The sequence below is a fragment of the Sinocyclocheilus grahami genome, unplaced genomic scaffold (genome assembly GCF_001515645.1).
Source record: "Sinocyclocheilus grahami isolate Dianchi unplaced genomic scaffold, SAMN03320097.WGS_v1.1 scaffold359.1, whole genome shotgun sequence".
In the NCBI taxonomy this organism is placed as follows: domain Eukaryota; kingdom Metazoa; phylum Chordata; class Actinopteri; order Cypriniformes; family Cyprinidae; genus Sinocyclocheilus; species Sinocyclocheilus grahami.
Window position 1 is genome coordinate 450,369 of NW_015505538.1, and position 27,439 is coordinate 477,807.

Sequence of the window (27,439 nt, forward strand, 5' to 3'; positions counted from 1 at the left end):
GTATATATATATATATATATGTATGTATGTATTATATATAAAAGCACATAGCAAAATTACTAAAAATGTAATTAAAATGAAAATGGAAAATATGAAAATAATAAAAAAAATATATATATGAATAAATACTATAATAGATGCATTCATACATTTGGATACATTTGCTCATTCTTCATCTGACTATTTTTCATATGTTGTAACATTAATAACATATCGAAAGCTTTTTTCCACCACTGAATAAAAAAGTTATTTTTAAGTTAACTGCGACTTTTTAATCTCAAAGTACTGACTTTTTTTTTTTTTTTTGCAATTGCGAGTTTACATGTCGCAATTCTGACTTTTTTCTCAGAACTGTGAGATATAAATTCACAATTGCCTGTTATAAATGTAGATTCATGAGATATAAACTTGCATTTGTGAGTTATAAAGTCAAAACTGCGTGATACAAACTCACAATTGTGAGATAAAAAGTAACAATTACATTTGACATTTTTTTATGCCGTGGTGGAACCGGGCTTCCGTAGTAAAGTGATGAATAATAATAACACAAATGTTAGTCTGGGAATAAATTTTTGCGACAAAAACAAAAACTCTTATATTTGAACTTCTCCTTCGTTTATATTCCAGCTCTGCTCATTCTGGGGCGCGTTTCCCAAAAGCATCGTTAGCCAATTATGGTCGCAAGTTCCACCGATGCCAGCATAGTTCAACGATTCGGTGTTTCCCGAAACCATAGTTCAAACAAACGTCCGCAAACAGTGTCGCAAACTTACGTGGTAGGAACTACAGCTCTCGACCTGTGGTTAGAAGCATAGTTTCTTGTTAGTAAGACATATGGACTTAAATAAATTATGCTCTTTGTCACAATAAGTAAGCTAACATGCAGTACAATCTATAACTTCCATTCTATTTAATTTAAATTTAATTAAATTTATGCATTTAGCAGATGCTTTTATCCAAAGCAACTTATAGTGCATTCAGGCTATACATTTTTTTACCAGTATGTGTGTTCCCTGGGAATTGAACCCATGACCTTTTGCGCTGCTAACGCAATGCTCTACCACTGAGCCACAGGAACATAAATATATATACATTTTAGCGCGTCCTCAATAAACGTTGTTTTTGAAGAGTGCGCATGTGCATAAATGTCTAAAGGAACCCCGGATATGACGTAGGAGGAAACCCACGATGAATCAAACATCAAATAAAGCAAAATGACATGGAACAAAACATAGTAACTAGTCATATTGTTCAATACAACAGCATCTTAGAGATCTCGAATCAATTCATTAGCAGAAGTTATGCCTCCACCAAATGCGTGCGACGCCATTAACAACGGCCCTAAATTGTTGAACTAATGTGGTTCAAACGACAGAGATGCGACCGTGTTCGGGAAACAGTCGTGACTGGCTGGTTAGTTTCCACAACAATGCATCGTACTATGGTGGTTAATCACTGAGTTACGTCATTGTACGGGAAACGCACCCCTGGACATTCAACAACTTCATGAGGTGCATCATGGGATGCTTTGAAACACCACTGAAGGAGGAACACGAGCATTTTATGATGCTTCCCTTCAATCTCTTCTCCATTAAAAACAATCTAATAAAAATGGCAGTCATTTAAGCAAAAGCCTTCAGATTGTTTTTGGTGATTATTAGAAACAGTTGAGTGTCTAAACTTTTGAAAGGTACTGTATGTAAAAGCCCACATTAACACACACATACATGACTGTGGACGATGAAAGCCGTGTGTCTGTGACGTCTGGAGGGAGGGATGCCGACATACAGCGGTACTTTCCATTTCATCTTTGCTGGTAAAACAGGAAGAGTGTAACAGTGTTAGTATCTGTTCCTTCACTGCAAACTACTATGAGAAAACAGGAGGCTCTTGGCAGCAGAACATCAGTCTCAGTTTTGCTTCTCATCTTACCGATGCTTAATTTGTGAATTTCATTTGTTGATGATACCACTCCATCTGGATTAGTGATGGTTCCTCCGAGCAAGTAAATATCCTGAATCAAAACATTTGTTCAAGCATCATTACTACCTTCGCTCAAACTTGTTTTAAAACTCTAAGTAATTAAACTTCAGTTTGTGCCGTTTTTTTCACTTATTCGCATGTATTTCAGAAATTGTACACACTGCTGTTTAAAAGTTTGTGAATATATAAATGTTTATAAAAAATAATTTCTTTTAATGTTTTTGCAATAGGTCTCTATTTCTCATCAACACTGAATTTACTGAGCAAACAACTTTGTGAAATATTATTACAATTTAAAATAAGTGTTTATTTTTTGTTAATATATTTTAAAATGTCATTTATTCCTGTGTCACAGCTAGAGGTGGGCGATATGACCAAAATGTTATATCACGATATGAGTAATTTTATTTCACGTTAACGATATATATATCACAATATAGTATTTTTTTTGCTTTATATAAGGTCTTTATGATATCATTTTTTTTTATACAATAGAAATGTCAGTATTCTTCACCAGTGTCAATATCACAAAACACTAATACTAGCCTACTTTTTTTTTTTTAAAAAGACAAGTAAACAGTCAGTGATTAAATAACTATAAGAAACTAATTACAAGCAATAGGACAAAAAAACTACAGTAGAACAAAATAATTAAGAAATGCTACATACATTGTGTACAGTAATCAAATGAACAAAAGCATATTCTTCACTGTGTAAATTATTAAATATATATTTCTTCTTATTAAAGTTACAAAAGTGATTAAGTAAAGAGCAGTGAGAGATTTTCTCTCTTTTGTTGTTTGATTAACATGAATGACAGACAGCAGGAATATTAGACTGCTGTCACTTTAAGAGCTGCCTGGATCTAATATACTGTTACACATGTGTTTTCTTTCTCGGCTGTTTGCTAAATTGTTAAATTATTATGTTCACAAGGATACTTGCAAAGACGGGCATTTTGACGCATACAAGTGTGTGTATTTAACTGTTCACGGCCTATAAAGCTGCAAAAATAACACAGTTCAATACTCCCGTGCTCTAGGAGCGCCGTCTTTACATGTGCATGCCTCTCTGTCTCTGACAGCACACGCATAAGTCAAGACAATTCAAGTCACCTTTATTTGTATAGCGCTTCATACAATACTGGTTGTGTCAAAGCAGCTTTACAGTGTGAAACAGGAAAATAGTTTGTCAATAATGCAAGAGGACAAGTCAGTTCATTGATGATTCAGTGGTGTCGTCATCCAGTTCAGCATATAGAGAAATGAGTTCTCTTTCGCTGCTGATTGCGCTTCAATGGCTTAAAATCACTTGTTTTTAAACCCCAATGCTTAAAACGCATGCACACAAGAAGTTTTCATGACCACGAGGCACAGGAACATCACGTGAGCGTGTAACCGCGATAGAGACGATAGTCCAAAATCTCTACTGGTTGACAAATTTCTACCGGTTAATCATGTCTAGTGGTATATCGCCCACCCCTAGTCACAGCATCGAAAGCATACACTCTCTCTTAAATACCACTGATCAAAATTTGGGGTCAGGATGATTTTTTTTCTTTTTTTGAAAGAAGTTGCTTATGCTCCCTAGGGCTGCATTTATTTGATCAAAAATTCTGTAAAATTTGAAATATTATTACAATTTAAAATAACTCTTATCCATTTGAATACATGTTAAAAAAATTATTTATTTCTGTGATCAAAGCTGAATTTTCAGCATCATTACTCCAGTCTTCAGTGTCACAAGATCCATCAGAAATCATTCTAACATGCTGATATGCTGCTCAAGAAACATTTCTGATTATTATCAATGCTGAAAACAGTTGATGTTTGTGTGGAAACACTAATACATTTTATTTTTCAGGATTCTTTGATGAATAAAAAGTTCAAAAGAACATAATTTATTTGAAATAGAAATCTTTTGTAAAATTATAAATGCCTTTACTGTCACTTTTGATCAATTTAATGCATCCTTGCAGAATAAAAATATAAATTTCTTTCCAAAAGAATAGAAAAGAAAGAAAGAAAAACAACTTAAATCTAGTCTTTAACATGACTCCAGTAAACTAAACCTGTTTTACCTTGTCATGATGTGATGTAAAGGTTTGACCGGCACAAACAACAGGAGCCTCTCCTTTAACCTTACACTGTTCCCACACCAGAGTCTCTATGAGAAAAAACATTCACTAGTTCATTACAGTCAGTCGTTCACGCTGTGTAAATGAGTCTTTCCACTTCAACTGCAATCTTTACTATGTGAAATAATGAATCGGCAGTATTCCCAGTGTTGTACCTGTATTCAGTGCGCACATGTCTTTGGTTTGAGTCCCGTCCTCTGAACATCCACCAAACAGGAATATCTGCTCACCGACCACAGCTAATGAATGACCATATCTAAAGAAGAGAAGCAGAAGAAGGCGGTCAGATGGAAAGACAGCAGATGCTGAGCTTGAGTCTCTGGAAGAGAAAAAGCACCAAATAAACACAGCTGATAAAACTGCAGCTTTGAACAGATGGCCGACAATTACAGCTTCACTTCCAACAATCATACATTTACAATATATGCCCTTTTATATGTTTTTCTACACACAGTTTTACATCTACAGTCAGATCAGTATTTACCTTGCTGAAGGCAGAGCTCCTGTAGTTTTAATAGGCATCCAATTCAACGACACTGAACGAAGTAAAGCATCGACATACTGTAAGTTACTATTGACAAAATAGTTAATCAAAAAATGAAAACAATTAAATTTGGATCTGATTTGTGACTTTCATGGTGCTTTTATAGTATTTTTTTTGAGTTTGGAACGACACGAGAGAGTAAATAATGACAGAATTTTCATTTACGCATGAACTATTTTTTTTAAAAACGATTTAACCCTGTAAAGCCTGACATATGAAATAATAGACAGAAAAAGTATTTTTGTTTTTTGTTTTTTTCTTTCTTTAAAAAAAAAAAGTAACAGCTTATTGAACCTTTAGACAAAATCTAAAATAAAAAGTCTCATATGTGTTTTTTTGTTGAGTATCATATTTGATCCATCAGGTTTTTATGGTTAAAAAAAACAGCTCAATTATATTCAGAGGCCCAAACTGAGCAAAAATATGCAATTTGCCTTAAATGCTGATACGTGACCCTGCAGCACAAAAGCAGTGTTAAGTCGCTGGGGTATATTTGTAGCAATAGCCAACAATACATTGTATGGGTCAAAATTATCAATGTTTCTTTTATGCCAAAAATCATTAGGATATTAAGCAAACATCATGTTTCACAGTTACAAATATTCTGTAAATTTCCTACCGTAAATATACCAAAACTTAATGTTTGATTAGTAATATGCATCGCTAAGAACTTCATTTGGACAACTTTAAAGATGATTTTCTCAATATTTAGATTTTTTTGCACCCTCAGATTCTAGATTTTCAAATAGTTGTATCTCGGCCAAATATTGTCCTATCATAACAAAGGATATGATCAATGGAAAGCTTATTTATTCAGCTTTCAGATGATGTATACATCTCAATTTCGATAAATTGACCCTTATGACTGCTTTTGCGGTCCAGGGTCACATATATATATGCTTGTAATGTAAATTAATGAGATCTTTATAACAGTAGAGCAGATATTCACATAAAATGCTCTAAATATCAGTCATCGCTCTATATCTCCAGTAATCGGTCTCAGTGAGATGAGAGTGAAATGCTCCAAACATATAATGCAGTGATTGAGAGCTGAAGAAATAAAGGCTCCTCAGAAGATGTGAGATGTTCTGGAGGCTTGTGAAGATCATTCCTCCGCTGAGGAACAGTGAAAGTAAAGCTTCTGGAAACAAACGCTCCTCAAAAGATCCTGAGGATCAGATTTCAGACTCTAAAACATGATTGATGGAGAATCAAGTAAAGCTGAGCTGTTTCAGTCCAGTAAGAGTGCATCTGCAGATATGACTGCACTTATTCTCACGTTTACTTGATCAAAATCACTCAAGATTTGACACGAGACGCTCCAGCTACAGTTACACTACAAGAGCTTTGACTGAATAAACTCTAAACTATCAATCAGACGACAGAAGGCATGTAAAGATTGTGTGAAATAGGTTCAGCAGCAAAGTTTTGATCATGTTGATCATTTAAAGGCATTAGAAATTTGAGTTTCAAATATAATACAGTAGCTTTATAGGGTTATCATTCAAAAAAAGATCATTTGTATATGTTTCTGTTGCGTCTTTCTTTTCAAACACTCTCTGAATTGTACTTTACACTACTTTAAATCACTGGACAAGTCTAATAATGCGGTGCTCACAGTACTGACCGGTGTTGAACATCATGAGGTCATCCGTAGGGACGCTGTCCAGAATCCCTCCGTACACATAGATATTCTCTCCCAGAGCCGCTGCACTGTGTCTCAGAGTCCGCAGACACACTCCTCCAGTCAGCAGCTTCTCCCACGTCAACGCCACTGACGCACAAGACAATCCACATCAAAACTCAAGCATCTTAACATAACGACAACAACACAAGCTGTTCATTTGAATCTAGAAATCACATGCATTTACAGAATTAAAGGTCTAGTGTCTCACCAATGTCAAAGCAATAGACGCCTGGGAGACACTCTTCAGCTTCAGGATGAGAGGAACCTCCAAACAAGTAGAGTTTTCCTTTAACGACACTATGGGAAAAGGAAAAGTGTGGTTTTGAAAATTACAAAAAAACTTTTTTTTATGTACATACTGTTTAAAAGTTTGGGGCCAGTAAGACTTTTTTTTAAAGGAAATTAATACTTTTATTCATCAAGGACGCATTAAATTGATCAAAATTGACTGTAAAGACATTTATAATGTTACAAAACATTTCTGTTTCAAATAAATGCTGTTCTTTTGAACTTTCTATTCATTAAATTATTCCTGAAAACTAAAATGTATCGCGGTTTATCACACAAATATGAAGCAGCGAAAATGTTTTCAATATAAATAATAATAAATGTTTTTTGAGCAGCAAATCAGCATATTAAAATAGAACAGTTATTTGAAATTGCAATAATATTTCACAAGTTTACGCTGTTTTTGATTAAATAAATGTATTATAAAATATAAACACGATTAAATAAATGAACTCAAAACTCATTTATTTGTTTTTATATTTTACAATAAATTGTTTTATTCATTTATTGTTTTAATTTTTGTAATAAATAATTTATTCGTTTTTTAATGTAATATTTAGCTTGGCTTTCTTTTTTTGTTCCCTGTTTTTTCTTTTCTTTTCTCACACTTCATATTTGGTTCAGGTTAGTTTAAATTAAAAAAAGCACAGTTAAAAACATTTCACTATGCACCATATATATATATATGGAGGGAAAAAATACTCATCAAATACATTTGAAATATTTAAATAAAATATATATTTAAAATATAATAAAGAAATTAGAATGAATGATTTCTGAAGGATTATGTGACACTGAAGACTGATGCTGAAAATTCTGCTTTGATCACAGAAATAAATTACAATTTAAAATATATTACAACAGAAAACAGGCAATTGAAATTGTAATAATATTTCACAATTTTTACTGCATTTTTAATCAAATAAATGCAGCCCTGGTGAGAATAAGAGATTTCTTTGAAAAACATTAAAATCTTACTGACCCCAAATTTTGAACAGTGGAAGTTTTAGCTTTAAATATTAATACATGAACTCTCTTATTACCACAAAGTGTGTCCCTCTCTCGCTGTGGGAACGTCACCTTTCTGAGGCATCAGCTCCCATGTAACTCGATTAGGTGAAACTAAAACAGAAGAAAAATACACTTGAAAAGTTCCAAACCATCCTGAAATCAATAATACGTTTAGCAAAACCATTCACTTATGTGTTAACAGCGAAATATTTCACCAAAGGTACCTGTAACCATGTAAAAGTCATTCAGATAAATTGGAGGATCGTCCTAAGGATAAAAACACAGTTGCACAGGCATTATGTTTGGATCAATAATCTTTATGAACACAAAGAGCAGTTTTCAGCGGTTTATTAGATTCACACACCTCTGTGATCGCGCTGGATGCTCCTCCAAACAAGAAAGCGATATTTCCTGCTGCAGTCATTGCATGGCCATATCTGTGAATGATACGTATAATGCTTATTTTCATTTTTTTTTCTCCTTACGGCATAAACATCTGCAAGCAGAATGAACTCACCGTGGGCTTGGTGGGACTCCTGCGATGTCCTTGTCGACCCAATGTCCACTCGCTAAAGCCATTTTAGTGTAGTTATTGTCTTACAATTAATTTCTTTAATCTATGTCCTGTGATAATCAGCAGGGAGCGTATCATGAGCTAAATGTTTTCCTGTCCTTCGGGATTCATTCACACACAGGTGCAGTGTCTCTAGCAGAGGTAAGATGAGGAAAGTGTTGCCAAGTGATACAGATAAACAAACTTCAGCAGCTCATCATGCTAACAGATCTGCTGCCACAGGGACCCATTTCACTTAATGGAGGCTAACCACAAACATAATTAAGCTTTAAGACAAATTGCTTCAACAATATATTTATTTTATAAAACTACATCTGTTTTTATATATTTTTTTAAAAGGTCTTTATCACAGAGAGAATAAAACGCATTTAAATAAAATGTTATATGTTATAAAACTACATAATCTGTCATTTCATTTTATAAAAGGTCCTTATCACAGGCTACACAACGAAACACACTTTTAAGTAAAAAAAATAATAAACAGAAACGCGCTGCAAATACTCACAGATTAAGGGAAGCGCAAGTGACGAACCTGGCTGGGACATGTTTAGCAATTTCTGCTCTGAAAGGTGAGATTTTTGTTTATTTTAACATCCTGATCATATGATTCCTTACCTTTTTTGGATATTATTAGCTTAAATAAGCCAACGAAATACACAATTACTGTAACTGTGAAACATTATGTAAGCTGGGTAACTTACAACTTCCTTTACGAAAATTAACCATGGTTTTACTATTACAAACAAATGCACAAATTAGCACAAATTAACCATCGCTTTATTACACTAACCATAGTTTAACCATGATATTAGTAGTTAAAACTGTGGTTATACAAATGGTAGTCAATAATATGTCAAAACCATGGTAATTACACTTTTACTATAATAAAACCATGGTTAATTTTCGTAAGGGAAATGTTTCAATGGGGCCCCAACAACCCTTATGAAAATTAACCTTTATTATAGTAAAAGTGTAGTAACCATGTTTTTGTATTGATAACCATTTCATAACCAAAGTTGTACAAATACCACGTTTAAACTATGGTTAGTGTAGCAAAACCATGGTTAATTTGTGGTTACCATGGTTTAACTATAGTAACCATGGTTCTTTAGGTTTAATTTATAGTAAAACCATGTTAATTTTCGTAAGGGTTCCGTTGTGGTCTGTGCTACTTGCAATGCTATTTGGTTGTGTTGTGAGTATTTGCAGCACATGTGTTTTCTAACTTTGCTAGTGCTTTTTCTATTTGCATGTGTTTTCTTAAAGGAACACTCCACTATTTTTTAAAATAGGCTCATTTTCCAACTCCCCTAGAGTTAAACAGTTGAGTTTTACCGTTTTCGAATCCATTCAGCCGATCTCCGGGTCTGGCGGTAGCACTTTTAACTGTAGCTTAGCATAGATCATTGAATCTGATTAGACCGTTAGCATCTCGCTCAAAAATGACCAAAGAGTTTCTATATTTTTCCTACTTAAAACTTGACTCTTCTGTAGTTACATCGTGTACAAATCAAGGAACTTTGTTGCCGTACCATGGGTGCAGCAGGCACAATTATATTACGCAGCACCTGAAAATAGTCCCCAGCACGCTCCCTGTGCAAGCAGGTGGTCATGCTGGTTATGTTGACGGAAGTTAGCCTATGTTCAGGCGCTGCGTAAAATCATTGCGCCTGCTGCACCCATGGAACAGCAGCAATGTTCCTTGATTATTATGCCGGAATGAGAGTATAGCTCCTAGCCATATCGGCCTAGAAAATCCCAACTTTTCATTTTCCGTCGGTCTTAGTACACAATGTAACTTCAGAAGAGTCAAGTTTTTTATTGAGCTCTCTCGGCCACCGTACGGTTGAATTTTATATGGACTCTGAATGAGCCAAGTGGAATGGATTTGAGGAAGCAGCAGCGTGGAAGTCAAGGCTGTAGCTAAAACGCGGAATGGAGTTTATTTTATTAGGGCATTCCACAAGTGGAATGGATTTGACTGACGGCACTCTGAAAAGTGAACAGACAAATTGCGCTGAATTAGAGACGGTAAAAGTGAATGGGTCCAATATCATTGGTCTTAAAAAAAAAAAAAAGAACCATACAATGGTGAAATAGGTCATACCATTGATATTACCTGAGAAGTTAAATACACTAGAAAACGGCATGCTTTTAATATGTGTGGAGTAAGAACATATAAGGTAGCCGAAGTGTTTAAAACAGACGTGCACAATTCAGTTTAATGATAAAGTTTACCCTCTTTAACTTTTGGTAATGGAGTGTTTCACTAGTTAGCAATAAACCTGAATATGCTCTCCTGAATATGTTCGTAGATTTGTGTTGGATGTCTTCAACGCGGAAAGCAGTAATCTTCGGAACAGAAAAAAAGATATTTTAACAAAAAACGAATAACGAAAAAACTCAGATGAAGATGCCAATGCCATGCTTCAGATAAAGGTGTTCTACTTTTAAGCAGGTCACTTACATCCAAATGTTACAGAACACAACCTATAAATAGATTTTAGAATATAAACTGTTTATCGTCTATTTTCAGTAAGACTAAATAGAAAGTGTGCGCCTGCCATTGTGCATTATCTTGAATCAAGCCCAACAAACGTCGGTTTTAAAAACAGTGGATGAGTAATTCACTCTTTGATTTGCTTAACTTCAGCTTCCTTTGAGATAGTTTTGACAGACATGTTTATTGTGCCTTATTTTCAATGTGTTTATTGCTAAGTTTAGTGTAGCAAAATAGAAGCGCAGACGTTATTTGCGTACAATGTATCTGGTTGCCATGACAACCTCCCGCCACTCTCTCGTGAGTTAGCGGAAGCTAGAAATTATGGTTTATAAAGTTTTAAATATGGATATTATTCTTAAACAAATGCATTGATTAGCTTCAGAAGGCCTTTATTAACCCTCCGGAGCCGTGTGGAGCACTTTTTATGATGGATGGATGCACTTTATTGGACTTCAAAATCTCAACACCCATTCACTGCCATTATAAAGCTTAGAAGAGCCAGGACATTTTTTAATATAACTCCGATCGTATTCGTCTGAAAGAAGAAAGCCATATACACTGGCTTGAGGGTGAGTAAAGGCGCTTTCGCACCAGAGGGACCTTTTCATAATTCCGAGAACTATTGGTGGAAGTTCCCGCTTTTTGGCATGTTAGCACCGCAGGAACTAGGAACGTATTCAGTTCTACATTTGGGGGAACTAATTTAGCTCCTACTTCAGAGTAGGCTCTAAATGAGTTCTATAGGAACTACCAGTGACGTAAGTATACGCGGATTGGCCAGACACATACGAAACACCGGATACTCTGCATTTTTAAAAAGCCATGTAAACATATTTACTCCACGAACATGGAAGACAACCATAACAGCATTTCTGCTGTCTGCAGTGTTGTGTTCTTTTCTCAGCCTTGATGATAACACTGCAACACATGCTCTTTCAATCATGTAAATTGTGCAATTACATTCCATCTCCGTTATCATGAAACCCCGTGACACACAACAAAAACAGCTGCGATCGCGGCGTCCTCCATTCACCGGTTATTGATGTTTGTAAACGCCACGCCGTGAATAAAGACGTCGCTGTCGGCCGCTTCAGAGTTCCCGCTGCCGGTGCGAATGCAACCAGGAAAACTGCCCGACTGGTTCTCTAGGAACGACCCTGCTGGCAAGTTCCTAGAACTAAATTCCTAGAACTACGTGGTGCAAAAGCACCTTAAATCATTTTCATTTTTGGGTGAACTATCCCTTTAAGAAAACAGTCCTGCGCAGGGCTCTAATGATTTCTGAAGGATCATCATGAAGTGATGGGTGCTGGAAATTAGGGCTGTGCAATATATTGAAATTATCGAAATATCGCAACATGCATATCGCTACAGCTTGCAATATTTGGGGCCATGAACAAAAGACAAAGAGAAAATCACTCACTGCTCTTACCTAAATAACTTTTGTAGCTTAAATAAGAATCAGTGCATATTGAATTCAAAGAGTAAATACTACGCAGTGTTTTATTTTTCCTTTTTATTATTCAGTTCCTAAACTCATGTTAAAATGACATTTTTATGTAATGCTCGAGTAAAACACTACCGTTCACTTCCAGAAGTTGTTGTAGGGGTGCTTTCTTATTAGAATCAGAGTCAGAATGAGCTTTATTCACCACTTAAGTGTGCGCAAACACAAGGAATTTGTGGTTTTACAGAAACTCTTGGTACATACATACATGCATACAAATGACCATATATATATGACACAAGAGAGTTATAGAAGTTCACAGAACTGACTGTCATGAATGAGCAGGGAGAGCAGCAATAATAACCCCCCCAGGGTTAACAGAACAGAACAAGGCAGATATCATTAATGTACTCAATGATATTTAAGTGTAACACTTTATTCAAGATAAAGGAGTCTGATTAGCAAGGAATATCAGAAAGCTAAGTCCTGACTGTGGCGAAAGGAGGAGCTGGGGATGGAGGAGGGTAATTTGCTCCGGAGCAAGCTGAAAAGCTGCTGAATAATACTGAATACAGCTTATATAGGAATGCCGCGATCGGTGTCGTGTTGCTATAGGTAGATGTGATCACCTGATGCAAGCTTGACTCACGTGGCCTGCCAGAACTAACACTAACGCTTAATGAGTTATCGCATATCGCATTTTTCTTCAATATCGCACAGCCCTACTGGAAATTCAGCTTTGCCCTTACAGGAATAAATTAGATTTGAAAATATATTCAAATAGAGAACACATAGGATTGTAATATTATTTCACAATATCACCGTTTATACTGTGTTTAATAAATGCAGCTTTGGTTAAATTTCTTGCAAAAACATTTAAAAATCTCAACTTTTGACCAGTACTGTATATGTGAAATAACATAATTAATTAATAAAAGTTATTTATAGCAACCTGTAATAATAGTGAAGTGTCATCCTTCACTTTTCCACAATTGGTCCGCGCCTTAGTAACCACCGTTGCCAGCTAATTTTCAGGGGAAGTTGCTAAAGGAAGGTCGATTTGTTGCTAAAAGTTGCTAAATGAAGTTGTGACGTCATTGCGTAATCACGACGCAAAATTGTGTCACTACATCAAATCTCAGTAAAAAATATATTTTTATATGTTAATTTAGATTTGTTTGTAAAATAATATAAATGCATAATATCAAGTCAAGTCAAGTCTGCTTTATTGTCAATTCTTCCACATGTACAGCACATACACACAGAGAATTGAAATTGCGTTACTCTCAGACCCTTGGGTGCATACAGATAACATAAATACAGATTAAATACAAAATACAAATAAGGTAAAATGTAAAAAAAAATATATAAAGCACAAGGCATATGGCAGATAGAGTGCAAACCAGTAAAGTAGACAACAGTGCAGATATAATGATTGTAGTGCAAAAGAAAAAAAAAAAAGATTTGTAGTGCAAAAGAGCTTATTCAGACTGATTAAAGTGACAGTGTGTGTGTGTATTTGGGACGGGGGAGTGGGAGAGGGATAATATAATGTTAAAATATAAATCACTTTTTACATACAACATTGGATTATTGAACACTTACACATTTCTGAACGATTACAAGTGTTTTTATTAGCTAGTGAACTAGTAAAACTACACATTCTGAACAATTATAGTTTTAAGCAGTGTATTAGTAGTCAGTATGCTACTCTCTAAGAAAATAAATCACAGGTTTTTACCTGCCTTTTAAATTGCGCATTGTATTTTGTGTTTTCGGGTTAAAGGGTTGCAACGGATAATTGATGTTGAATAACGGATAATGTCCTGGAAAATTACTAAAGCCTACCTTTTCCATTTTTCTAGATATTGTTCTTACAGTCTACTAACTGATCAACAATCACAGGTACAAGGTGTCTCATAAATGAACAATTATTATTATCAAATTGAACAGCTGCAAACAGCAATAACTTAATGCATGTGATGTGTACTGCTAGGCATCTTTGGTTTCCTCTTTCTGTGAAATTTAGATGGAAAATGTGTGCCTTTTTATTGTTTTTTTTATTATTATTATTGTTTTATTGTTTGAGTCACTTATCAAAAGTGGCTAAAAGTACAAGGTGTATCATAAATGAACGATTATTAAATTATTATCGTTATTATCAAATTGAACAGCTGCAAACAGCAATAACTTAATGCATGTGATGCGTGTACTTCTAGGCATCTTTGGTTTCCTCTTTCTGGGAAATTTAGATGGAAAATGTGTGCCTTTTTATTGTTTGAGTCACTTATCAAAAGTGGCTAAAAGTACAAGGTGTATCATAAATGAACGATTATTAAATTATTATCGTTATTATCAAATTGAACAGCTGCAAACAGCAATAACTTAATGCATGTGATGCGTGTACTTCTAGGCATCTTTGGTTTCCTCTTTCTGGGAAATTTAGATGGAAAATGTGTGCCTTTTTATTGTTTGAGTCACTTATCAAAAGTTGCTAAAAGTAGTCAAATAAAACTTTAAATAGCTAAATTTGTTGCAAGGTGCTTTTGGAAGAAAAGGTTGCTAGGGTAGTCTGAAAAGATGCTAAATGTAGGCAACACTGTGAGTAACATCCTCTGAAAAGGTAAAGGAGCGTGACGCACCTGTGACTCGCCCAGTGAGAAACCAGCGCATCATCCTGATCCAGATCAGCCGAGACCAGCATCCTCCGCATCATGCGAAGCTGGCTCAGCAACAGCTGCTCTGCTCGCTGCAGTCACGTGACGGGGGAAGACACCATCGGCACGGTCTGTTTATTACCGGACGTGACTTAAACAACCGATCGGAGCTCATTTTTGGCCGGCTGCACGTGAAGCTGGAAGCGCACGCACGCACGCATGTTACGTCGCTCACGTGAGATGTGATGAAATGATGAAGAAGATGATGATGATGGCCCAGGGGGAGAGAGACCCGACACACACCGGCCGCGTTGTGCTGGTCGAGAAGATCACAATGAAGCATGACAATCCGGTAAGAATAACACGGATATAACCTGTCACTGTGACTCATTCTTTCATTGGAGCGCCTGTTTGTGTTGATATCAGCTACGGTAACACATTCCGTAAAACATTTAAAATAATAAAATGTGTATTTACATGGCTTATTGATTTATAGTACGCATATTAATCGTACATACGCGCGCACGAACGTGACAAATCATAACGTTTTGGATTTTTCTAACACCGACCGAATTGTTGTGTTGTCATGTTATGCATCGCATAATAATCTTTAGGCTCTTTATGACAATGTATCGATCGATGAGGCGATGCTAATGCTAACGGCTACATCGGCCGACTGAAGCGCCGCTGTCGGTTGTTACGTAACTGACGCACGCGCGCGAGGTCTGTTGTCATGGGGACGCCGAAATCTTCGTTCATTTATTAATTTCCGCATCCTCTAATAAAGTATATTTATTAATAAGACAAATATTAATGTACTAATTTGATGTTTTGCTCAGCTATGTATTGTGTACGTGCTGTATTTTATATAAAATATACATATATATATATTTTTTATTTTATATAATTTTTTTATGTTTATAAATATATATATATGTATTATATATGTGCGTTTCTGTTTTATATATATAAAAATGTTTATTAAAATATACGTGCATATGCACAAAGTTAATTATGTATAATAACTATTTAACTTTAAATACACATATATGCATGCATTTATAGTAAAATATAAAATATTAATGTCTCTGTTTCCTGCTTTATGTATGAAAGGGATGAAATGCCTGTATGCATATTAAGCACTACAGTGAATTCTTTAATCTGTGAACGTCTGTGGACTGAGAGTTTGGCACGGCTGGATTTCTTGCGTCCGGAGGAATAGCAATGAGACGAGTCCCACTGAAAGCAGAGGAGTCTGGAAATGTGCCACATTCCCGATTATGATTAGCATTATTAATAAAGAGCCGTGTGTGTGTGTGTGATGTTCCAGGTCCGGCAGGGCATCGGGAAGCCGAGCGTCTATCATGCTGTTGTGGTCATCTTTCTGGAGTTTTTCGCCTGGGGTCTCCTGACCACACCGATGCTCTTGGTGAGCTGCTTTCATTCTCATGCATGTTTGTGGTTCACGTTTATCAGCATAAAAGCTTCTATCACAGGTGCTATTAGGTGTTTTTGCCAAAATTCACACTAGATGATTGTCAGTATAAGGTTAAAGACCACCATCTTTTTTCTGGAACATCTCACAAAAAATTAAACCTTCAAAAAAAAAAAATATATATATATATATATAATTAAATAAATGTTTTTTTTAAAGAACTGGGGTTTTCAAACAGTGTGGTCTCCAGTGTTGGGGAAAGTTACTTTTAAAAGTAATGCGTTACAATATTGCTTTACTCCATGAAAAAGTAACTAAATGCATTACTTAGTTATAGGGCTGCACGATAAATCGAAATGGAATCGAGGTGGCGATTCGTCAATTTCAGAATCGCGCAATAAAAGCATCTGCGATATTTTATTTTATTTTATTTTATTTTTTTGCGTAACTTGTCGGTGAACTATGGCTCTGTGTAGTAAATGCTGCTCCATCTGAAAGCATGTGATGATGATTTCCTGCTGATTACAGAACCGGCTTTTTAAACAAAATGCGCATGACAATCGCATTCGATTAATCGTGCAGCCCTAATTAGTTACTTTTTATGCAAAGTAAGGCATTATGTTACTTTTGCGTTACTTTGTCGATTTTTTAAAAAGTATATTAAAATGACAAAAGCACATCACTATCGGTTATCTGTTATATTAACTAAAACTATTACAAACCATTTTCAGCAATTGAAATAAAGCTTGAATACAAAATATAAATATTAGATAAAAAAACTTCAACTAAAATAAAAAGTAAATTAATGCTAAATAGAAAGATTTTTGAAAAATTAATAAAAATGACAAAATTGGTTATCGGTGTTATTATTAAAAATGAAACGATTAAAAATAATTTTCAGTAATTGAAATAAAGCTGAAATAAAAAATAAAATGTAAATATTAGATGAAAAATTTAAAAACTAAAACGTACTTCAAAAATTTTCTAAATTTGACATCTTGAAAACGGAAATAATTTGAAATTGAAAGACTGAAACAAAAATTAAACAATAAAAATAAAAGAAATGAGAAATTAAAAAATAAGATCTAAAAAGAAATTAAAGCTAAATAGAAATATTTAAATAAATAAAACTAATAAAAATGAAAATTTAAAAATAAAAGCAAATCCAAAATATAAATAAATAATATAGTAGTTTATGAATAGTACTACAATAACACTGGTTACCGTCATCTCTAGTCTCTGGTTGTTTGGGAAGGCAAATAAAACCAGGGAAAAATACACACCTTTCATTATGAGATATAAATTGTATTGTATTTGTTCTGTCTATTGAAATGTGCATTTTTCATTTGTAGGTTTTGCATGAAACGTTCCCCAAACACACGTTCTTAATAAACGGCCTGATTCAGGGAGTGAAGGTACGTGGTGTGATGTGAATGCAGTGGACTGGTTAGTTTTATATAATGTTAATTATGTATGTTTAAAATGTATTCTTTTTAAATTATAAAAAAAAAAATATATAAATAATAATATATTTTATGGAACATAATTATTTACATGACTTAATCTTAATTATGATTATATAATATTTTAATTTGTTATTTTTTTCTTTGTATTTAAAAAATGTTATACAAATATATTATAATGTTTTGTGATTGAATAATAATTAATATACTATTTGTAACAATTTATTACTTAATGCTTACATTTTTTTATTAAGTTTCTATATATATATATATATATATATATATTCATAAATCTATAATTATAATTTAATTATAGTTAATATTTTACATAATTATTAACATTATACAGTTAACAATTATGATTAATACTTAAAAAAATTGTTATAAAGTTTATATTTATATATATATATATTTTCATAAATATATAATTATAATTTAATTCTAGTTAATATTTAATATAATTGTTACATAACAATTATTAACATTATACAGTTAACAATTATGATTGTGTAATATTTAGTAAAATATTTGTAATAATTCTTTCTTTATACTTACAAAAATTTTATAAATATATACATATATAGATAGATAGAAATGGGTATATAATGTTATAATTATGATTGTACATGTAATAGAATGTTTCACACACATATACATAACAAATTATTTTTATACTAAAAAATGTTATAAAATCACATATGTATTAAGCGAATGAATAATATTAATAATTTTAATTTAATTATAATTAAGAATTTATATAGTGTTCATATTTAATACAATATTTGTAGTATTTTCTTTATTAATACTTATAAAATTACAGAAATAACATATGTGTGTGTATGTATGGGTGTAATTTAATAAATATATGATGTTAGTAAATTAAATATTTAATATGATATTTTTTAGTTATACTCAACTTTGATTGTCCGACCAGTAGTGATGTGGTTGAAATGTTTTATCCAATAATCACAAATCAACTGTAAAATGTTTAGGGAGCTCTGTTCTTAAATCAACATGTTTTCTCATGTTTCACTTGTTTTTAGGTGGTACTTTGCCATGATATCGGTGTCTGGCGCTTTTTCCGTCACTTTCTCCGTAATCTTCGCGTACATCGCAGACGTCACGGATGTGCGTGAGAGGAGTACGGCGTACGGACTCGTAAGCGGCTCTTTTATTAAATATAAAATGCATTTTGGACAGATCTCAGAATCTCAGAGAGGCTGTTTTAGGATATTTCTGTTTCCAAGGTTCTTCTGCATGACCTGGATTCAGTGTCCTTGACCCAGCTGGATAGAGGAGTTGTATTTCTATCTGCTTCCAGGTTTCTGCGACGTTCGCAGCGAGTCTGGTCACCAGCCCGGCCATCGGCGCGTACCTGTCAGCCAGCTACGGAGATAATCTGGTGGTGCTGCTGGCGACTCTCATCGCTCTGGCCGACATCTGCTTCATTCTGCTGGCTGTCCCAGAGTCACTGCCCGACAAGATGAGGCTCAACACATGGGGAGCGCCCATCTCCTGGGAGCAGGCCGACCCGTTCGCTGTAAGAATATTATTATGATTAGTGGTCAACCGATATTGTTTTTTTTGACAGCCGATGCCGATATCTTGGAAAGCAGTGTGACCGATATAATTGTATTTATTTTAATTAACATTTAAGAAATTTAAAATCATTTGAAAATGGATTAAAAAATAAATTTGTAGAATAAACATACTTATACTTTAGATGACATGGTATTTTTTTTTTTTTTTACAAATAAATAAAATTTAATAAAAATATAATTCAAAAGGAAGTAAACACTAACTAGCAGGGCACTCAGTATTCTGGGATGTTTGTGTGCATTGGTAATCATATTTTTTCAAATAAAGCCAAGATAACACTCATTTTATATACAGCACACAGAGAAAATGACATGAATATGACAGTGGGCAAATGCATAAAGTGCAGCATAATTTGAAATCACGAATTTGATGTTTAAAGCATTCAATTTGCACGGACCGAAAGTCACGCAGAGAACACGCGATCATTCAGGTCACATGCACACTTCAAGATCTCACAGCTGGATTCGACTAAGTTTGCAAGGTTTGTGAAATTAAATGTTCATTAGTCATTCAAAGATTTCGTTAAATTATATAAATGCGTATTTGCTGAATTCTGATGGCAAACGAGACAGTATTATAATGTTTGCCTTTCTATTACTAACAATATAAAAGCAATCGTTATAAGACTTTCTGTATACATTTTAATTCCTTTGTTTAACCGTTCTATCGGATTATTAGACCGACTTCTATCCGTATTAGACAGAACTGTTGACGACGACAGCGAACAAGAGGGAGAATGTGAACACTGTGTGCTCAGACGCTGCAATCTCACCGCCGTCAAAATAAAAGTCCCGCCTAGAACGCATCGGCCAAACAGAAAAACTTATCGGCCGATGCCGATATTTGAAAAATGCCGATATATCGGTCGACCACTAATTATGATATGCACACTACCAGTCAAAAGTTTTTGCAAAGTAAGATTTTTAATGTATTTTTTTAAAGATTTTAAAATGATTTGATCCAAAATACAGCAAAAGCAGTAATATTGTGAAATATTTTTACTCTTTAAAATAACTGCTTTCTATTTTAATATATTTTAAAATATAATTAATTCCTGTGATGCGCAGCTGTATTTTCAGCATCATTACTCCAGTCTTCAGTGTCACATGATCTTCAGAAATCATTCTAATATGCTGATTTGCTGCTCAAAAAACATTTATTATTATTATTATGCTGAAAACAGCCGAGTATAATTTTTTTCAGGTTTCTTTGATGAATAGAACGTTCAGAAGAACAGCATTTATCCGAAATAGAAATCTTTTGTAACATTATAAATGTCTTTATCATCACTTTTGGTCAATTTAAAGCATCCTTGCTAAATAAAAGTTGTAATTTCTATAATTTCTTTCCAAAAAAATAACTAAAAATTATACTGACTCCAAACTTTTGAATGGAATAGTGTATAATGTTACAAAAGCTTTTTATTTCAGATAAATGCTGATCTTTGGATCTTTCTATTCATCAAAGAATTCAGAAAAAATTTTCTCAACTGTTTTAAATATTATTAATAATAAATGATTTATGAGCAGCAAATCAGCATATTATACTGATTTCTGAAGATCATGTGACACTGAAGACTGGAGTAATGATGCTGAAAATACAGCTGCGCATCACAGAAATACATTACATTTTACAATACATACAAATAGAAAGCAGCTATTTTAAATAGTAAAAATATTTCACAATATTACTGCTTATTTTGGATCAAATAAATGCAGGCCTGGTGAGCAGAAGAGACTTCTTTAAAAAACATTAAAAATCTTACTGTTCAAAAACTTTTGACTGGCAGTCTAAATGTTATGTAAATATAACTGGTTTATGTAAATGTTCTCTATCTGCAATGTTCTATATTTATAAATCTCACTCTATACAATATTGCTTACAATATTGGCCTAATCAGACTAGTACTGATGATTAAAATATACTGATATCCAAAACTCCTTTTATCATTTACTAAGCGTTTTATTGATGCTTCTTGTGTTTCTTCACAGTCTATGCGGAAAGTTGGGCAGGACACGACCGTTCTGCTCATCTGTATCACAGTGTTTCTGTCCTATCTGCCCGAGGCGGGTCAGTACTCCAGCTTTTTCCTCTACCTGCGACAGGTAAGGTGTTTATTTCTTGGTTTTTAATTAACAAAAGTAAAGATTCTATAATTAATGTTCCCGATTAAAGCAGCTGTCAGCTTCCATTGAACTTTAATCAGCGGTTTATGCTGCATGTTTTCACTGTCTGCTACTGTCGAACAGTCCCATGATTCATTAGCTCGGATAGAGCTGCACTGATGACTGGAAGGGTTTTAGCAGCAATATGCTTCTAATTAACTAAACAAGTAGGATTAGTAAACAAAGACACTACCATACTACTTCCAAACTTCCAAAGAACAGCATTTATTTGAAATGAATTAAGTTATGCGCCCAATTTCTTTTCCATAATATATTTATTTATTTAGTTTTATAATTATTTGTGACCCTGGACCACAAAACCAGTCATAAGGGTCAATTTTTTAAAATTGAGATTTATACATAATCTGAGTAAATAAGCTTTCCATTGATGTATGGTTTGTTAGGATAGGACAATATTTGGTCGAGATACAACTATTTGAAAATCTGGAATCTGAGGGTGCAAAAAAATCTAAATATTGAGAAAATCATCTTTAAAGTAGTCCAAATTAAGTTCTTAGCAATGCATATTACTAATGAAAAATTAAGTTTTGATATATTTACGGTAAGAAATTTTCAAAATATCTTCATGGAACATGATCTTTACTTAATATCCTAATGATTTTTGCCATAAAAGAAAAATGTATAATTTTGCCCCACACAATGTATTGTTGGCTATTGCTACAAATATACCCCAGCGACTTAACACTGCTTTTGTGCTCCAGGGTCACACATATATATATATAATAACTGGACTTCACATGTTTAATTAAACATGCAATGTGACAAGAATGTAGCAAACTGCAGTTTGAAACATTGTTGCGTTCTACAGAATTCTATTTCGCACAGTCGTCGGGTTCTCAGGATGTTCCGGGTTCAGCTGGATTGTTAGTGGCATCCTGTCTGAGCGCTGAGTTGAGTTCAGTGACGGCTCATTACTGGACATAGCAGAGTTCACTGGATCCGAGCGCGCTGGTGCAGACTGATAGTGACGCTGCTCTTTCTCTGTGTCTCTCAGGTCATTAACTTCTCGCCCAAAACGATCGCGGTGTTCATCGGCGTGGTGGGAATCCTCTCCATCCTGGCACAGGTATTTAATTGAGGCAATATTCTTGGCTCTGCCTTATTACTCATGTCGTTGAGCCGGCTCGTGAAAGTGGCTCTCGCAAACGCTTTCTAATTGAATTTAATTCCTTTAAAAGTTCAACAGTAAATGTAATGAAATATAGGCAGGACTGTAATGAGCAGGTAGCATGGGGTTAGCTGGTTTATTTAAGTGGAGGGGTTTTATTTTTAGCCCTGCAATAAGCAAGGTGAATTCTAGCAGCTTTGCTCCGATTCAATACGACACAGCAATGAAAACAATGACGTTTCAGTATAATAACAACACAGCCCTGCATGTAGGAAAAAGTGTCTGCTGATTTGCAAAAAAGGCCTAATTTTAGCTAATATGATGATGCTGAGTTCAATAATATACATCATATAATAAATTGGGAAAAAAATATATATAATATATATTTTTATAAATATAAAAAATAAATATCACATAATAAATTCAAATATAAAAGAATAAATCTTATTTTTTTAACATATGTTTCACATATATTTTTTCACAAAATAAGAATTAAGATTTTTTTCGAATTATATGCATCAGATTTAATGCACTCATCAAAATAACAAAAGCTGTTGAATGTTAAACGCTTTGGTTTTAATGATAAAAACAAGTATTTAAAATGTATAATTTAACTTACAATCTGCAAAAGAGTGGAAAAATATATTCAAATAGTCTGTTTAATGTCTCAGAGCTTTACATAAAAACATGTTTATGAATAAATAAACTTTTTTCCCATGAAATCTGTAATTGTCAGTCACTGTTTGGATGTAGTAAAACACCCAAAACATCTGCTCATGTTTGCATTTTCTAGTCACTGGCTATAAATCTAACCTTAAAATCAGGAATAGGCATGAATTAATGTCATAAATGTGAAAATGGGCTGAGAATTGCACAGCAACTTCCTACAGACTTTTTGATTCATTTTACAAAAAAAAACTATGATGGAAATATCTTTTATTCTATATTCTGATCACTGCAAAAAAGTGATGTTCTTCCTCAGTATATTTGTCTTGTTTTAAAGTGGATTTTTATGATTAAAACATGAACAAAAATTGACTTAATTCAAAGGGAAAATAAGTTTTCATTCTCCATTGACAGATATTTGTTCTTTGTTTTCTTTTTCAATACTGAGGAAGATGTTAATTTTTTTGCAGTGCATGCAACATTTAATGCCATGACTATGAATTTAAGATTTTCTGCAATTGCAATTGGTCGTAGGAAACAAAAATGCTACAAAATGCATCATATTTTGTGATAAAGTGTGACGAACTCAAGAAAAACTCCCAAACACCCAAAGTTTGCACAGCAAATATGATGCAGGGCAATGTAAAGATTCATTCTCTCCTGTTCCCGCCAGACGCTTTTTCTGACTTTATTGATGAGGACCATCGGGAACAAGAACACGGTTCTTCTGGGTCTGGGTTTCCAGATTCTCCAGCTGGCCTGGTACGGTTTGGGGTCCGAGCCGTGGTGAGTTAACATCTAGATCAAGAGAAATGACCTGCTTATGCGAATAAAACATAACAATCGTCTGGTTTAAGAAGAGCAAGTCACTTCTGTTGGATGTCCAGAAGCGATTGTCGTTTATGCTGATGTTATTTGTGTTGTTGTTTAGGATGATGTGGGCGGCCGGCGCGGTGGCGGCCATGTCCAGCATAACCTTCCCTGCAGTGAGCGCTTTAGTGTCACGCAGCGCGGATCCAGATAAACAGGGTAAACTCTTATATGCTAACTTTCGAGATTTGACCTTTTCAAAACTTTAAGGACTGAAGAAAAACAACATTTGTCTTTAAAACAAGTAATGAACTGTGCACTGCGAGAGCAGGAGCATGCATTCAGAAAGTCCACGGTTTCATTTCATGTTGGTTTCTATTAACGCAGTGGTCACCAACCTTCCTTGACCTTCTAAGATCCTTGACTGCCTTTATGAAAGACAAGACCTACCTATTGAAGAACTGATAGAAAAAGACAGCCCAGATTGTACTAGCAATCTGTGCATTCAGAAAGTCCACGGTTTCATTTCATGTTGGTTTCTATTAACGCAGTGGTCACCAACCTTCCTTGACCTTCTAAGATCCTTGACAACTGCCTTTATGAAAGACAAGACCTACCTATTGAAGAACTGATAGAAAAAGACAGCCCAGATTGTACTAGCAATCTGAGGCCTTTTATTTAGTATTTTAATTAGTGATGATTTTTCATGGTCGATTTGGATTGTTGTTGTTTTTTTATGGCCAATTCCAAAAGTGGTCGCAGATTTATTTATTTATTGTTTATTTGCTCTATAACAAGCAAACTAGTCTCAAACAAAAATATCTGTAGCCAATCACAATCCTGCAGCCAAAAAATTATACACACATGTAGCACGAGCAGTTATTTTTTTTTATTTAAATTGAATTTAAAGCAAAAACAGGACGGTCTGACTTTATCTTTGTGAAATTATGCAACATAAAACATCTGCATGAAACAAAACCAGCAGACGGGCTGATTGAGAACGTCTCTGACAGCAGGTACCGCTGTAAACAAAGCAGCGCTGCGCTTATAAATACTACTGTTGATGGATGAGGAGATCCCCCTCACAATGCAAAGCGCTTTGAGTGCTTAGAAAAGCGCTATATAAATATAATGAATTATTATTGCTATTATTATTACTTAATATGGAGGTAAGAGAAAAAGAAAATGCCATTGCCATCGAAACTTTTCTGAAGTTTCCTTCAGTGATGCATTTACCCCCAATTCAATATTGATATATTCTTCCTATATTTCGAGCATTGTGAACAGTGAGTTTGCTCTGCCTGCTACAGTATTTTCTCCTCTTTGCGTCCGTCTTCAGCGCAGTTCTTTTTTTTATTTAAATTTAATTTAAAGCAAAAACAGGACGGTCTGACTTTATCTTTGTGAAATTATGCAACATAAAACATCTGCATGAAACAAAACCAGCAGACGGGCTGATTGAGAACGTCTCTGACAGCAGGTACCGCTGTAAACAAAGCAGCGCTGCGCTTATAAATACTACTGTTGATGGATGAGGAGATCCCCCTCACAATGCAAAGCGCTTTGAGTGCTTAGAAAAGCGCTATATAAATATAATGAATTATTATTGCTATTATTATTACTTAATATGGAGGTAAGAGAAAAAGAAAATGCCATTGCCATCGAAACTTTTCTGAAGTTTCCTTCAGTGATGCATTTACCCCCAATTCAATATTGATATATTCTTCCTATATTTCGAGCATTGTGAACAGTGAGTTTGCTCTGCCTGCTACAGTATTTTCTCCTCTTTGCGTCCGTCTTCAGCGACTCTGGCCTCTGTTTACGGCCGTTTACAGTCTCAGACTATCACTGCGATCAACGGGTTGGTGACCACTGTACTAAGGCATTAGGAGTTTGTTGTGCATATGAGCTGTTTTTCCATCCGTGTGTGTTGTATTACCTCAGGTCTGGTTCAGGGCATGATAACAGGGATTCGGGGGCTCTGTAATGGTCTGGGTCCGGCACTGTACGGCTTCATTTTCTTCCTCTTTAATGTGGAGTTGAGTGGGATCACCACCATCCAGCCCGACTACGCCATCCCACTACAGACCTCCACAGAGGTACAGGTGTCAGTCTGTCTGTTATACAGGAAGAATTTGAAATTGCTTCAGTGAATCAGTTCAAAACATGGATTCAGTGATTCATTTGCATCATCACTCAAAGGCACTCCATGCATGGCATTTTTAATGGTTATAATGTTTATTTATTAATGTAATTATTTAATCTATTTGGCTGCAATGACATAAAACATTAACTTTTAAATATAAATAAAAAAATAAAAAATATAAAAGCAAATAAATAATAATAATTATAAAAATGATCATATAAATATAAATGTTTATGTATATAAATCAATTTAAGAGCAAAATATAACCAAAATTAAAAATATAAAAATAAAAATGATATTGCTATATATGATCTATTTCGTACAAAGCAATGTCAAAATTATATACTGTATATATTATATGTAATAAAAATATATAACACATCTGCTACATTATTTTGCATAAAACCATTTTACTTCTATTCATTAATTTGCATCATCATTTAAAAGTGCTCCCTGCATGGCATTTTCAGTGTTTATTTTTAATGTTTAGGAATTATGATTATAAAAATAATATATAATTTCGCATCTGCGTATAAGTAAAATGTCATTACAATCATAAGTAATGTAAAATACCGGTAAACAGAACGAAACGTTTACAAACACTATAAACATGTATTTTAGTTTCCTTCACTCGACAGCAAATCCTTTAAATTGCATGTTATTCAGAACAGGAATTAAAAATATAGGCCTAAGTAAAAAAACAAACATTATTTAGCCTATAGTGGCGTTGATTATTAACAACATTTCTTATAAACACCAAGCCTAAATGTATTTATTTAAACAATCTTCCAGCATGTGGGAAATGCGCTATACAAATAAACTTGGTTCGTTAAAAATGTGACATATTTTGTAAAACACAGTATATATTATTATATAATAGTATATATAATACATAATATAATACTTGGCCACATGTCACTTTCACTACTTGATATATTTAATAGGGCTGGGTAAAAAATATCGATATCTTGATATTAATCGATTCTCATTTTTACGGAACGATATCGATTCTTAAATCCCAAGAATTGATTATTCTAGCCTGTTTTCAGTTAATGGACGGAACATTGAAGGGCACTTCTCATCCAATATATCGCAATAAGCATTGTGCTTTTATACTTTTAATATGAAACAAAGTCTCAGATTTCAAATTATGTCCATTGTATTGCAGTATTCAAACAATAAATGCCGTTTTGGC

General features: G+C 34.1%; 2 protein-coding genes across 2 annotated transcripts in view; one reads left to right on the forward strand and one right to left on the reverse strand.

Annotated features, from left to right (window-relative positions):
• The window catches only part of LOC107548983 (tip elongation aberrant protein 1), an 11,773-nt gene extending 3,295 nt beyond the window's left edge, over positions 1–8,478 (reverse strand). The window contains exons 1-11 of the mRNA XM_016229862.1: positions 8,168–8,478; positions 8,015–8,087; positions 7,875–7,917; positions 7,683–7,761; positions 6,560–6,648; positions 6,292–6,438; positions 4,605–4,656; positions 4,276–4,376; positions 4,064–4,149; positions 1,933–2,014; positions 1,728–1,813 (exon numbers count right to left, since the gene is read on the reverse strand). Of these exons, the coding sequence (XP_016085348.1) occupies positions 1,728–1,813; positions 1,933–2,014; positions 4,064–4,149; positions 4,276–4,376; positions 4,605–4,656; positions 6,292–6,438; positions 6,560–6,648; positions 7,683–7,761; positions 7,875–7,917; positions 8,015–8,087; positions 8,168–8,229 (900 nt within the window). The 5' untranslated portion in view covers positions 8,230–8,478. The remainder of the gene's footprint in view (positions 1–1,727; positions 1,814–1,932; positions 2,015–4,063; positions 4,150–4,275; positions 4,377–4,604; positions 4,657–6,291; positions 6,439–6,559; positions 6,649–7,682; positions 7,762–7,874; positions 7,918–8,014; positions 8,088–8,167) is intronic.
• Positions 8,479–14,985: 6,507 nt separating this feature from the next.
• Positions 14,986–27,439, forward strand: part of mfsd14ba (major facilitator superfamily domain containing 14Ba) — a gene marked incomplete at its 5' end in the record, with an annotated part of 18,488 nt that continues 6,034 nt past the window's right edge. Inside the window, 10 exon segments of the mRNA XM_071582275.1 lie at positions 14,986–15,183; positions 16,162–16,260; positions 17,619–17,741; positions 18,726–18,887; positions 19,051–19,269; positions 21,320–21,433; positions 22,509–22,580; positions 23,962–24,074; positions 24,220–24,317; positions 26,043–26,213. Of these exon segments, the coding sequence (XP_071438376.1) occupies positions 14,986–15,183; positions 16,162–16,260; positions 17,619–17,741; positions 18,726–18,887; positions 19,051–19,269; positions 21,320–21,433; positions 22,509–22,580; positions 23,962–24,074; positions 24,220–24,317; positions 26,043–26,213 (1,369 nt within the window).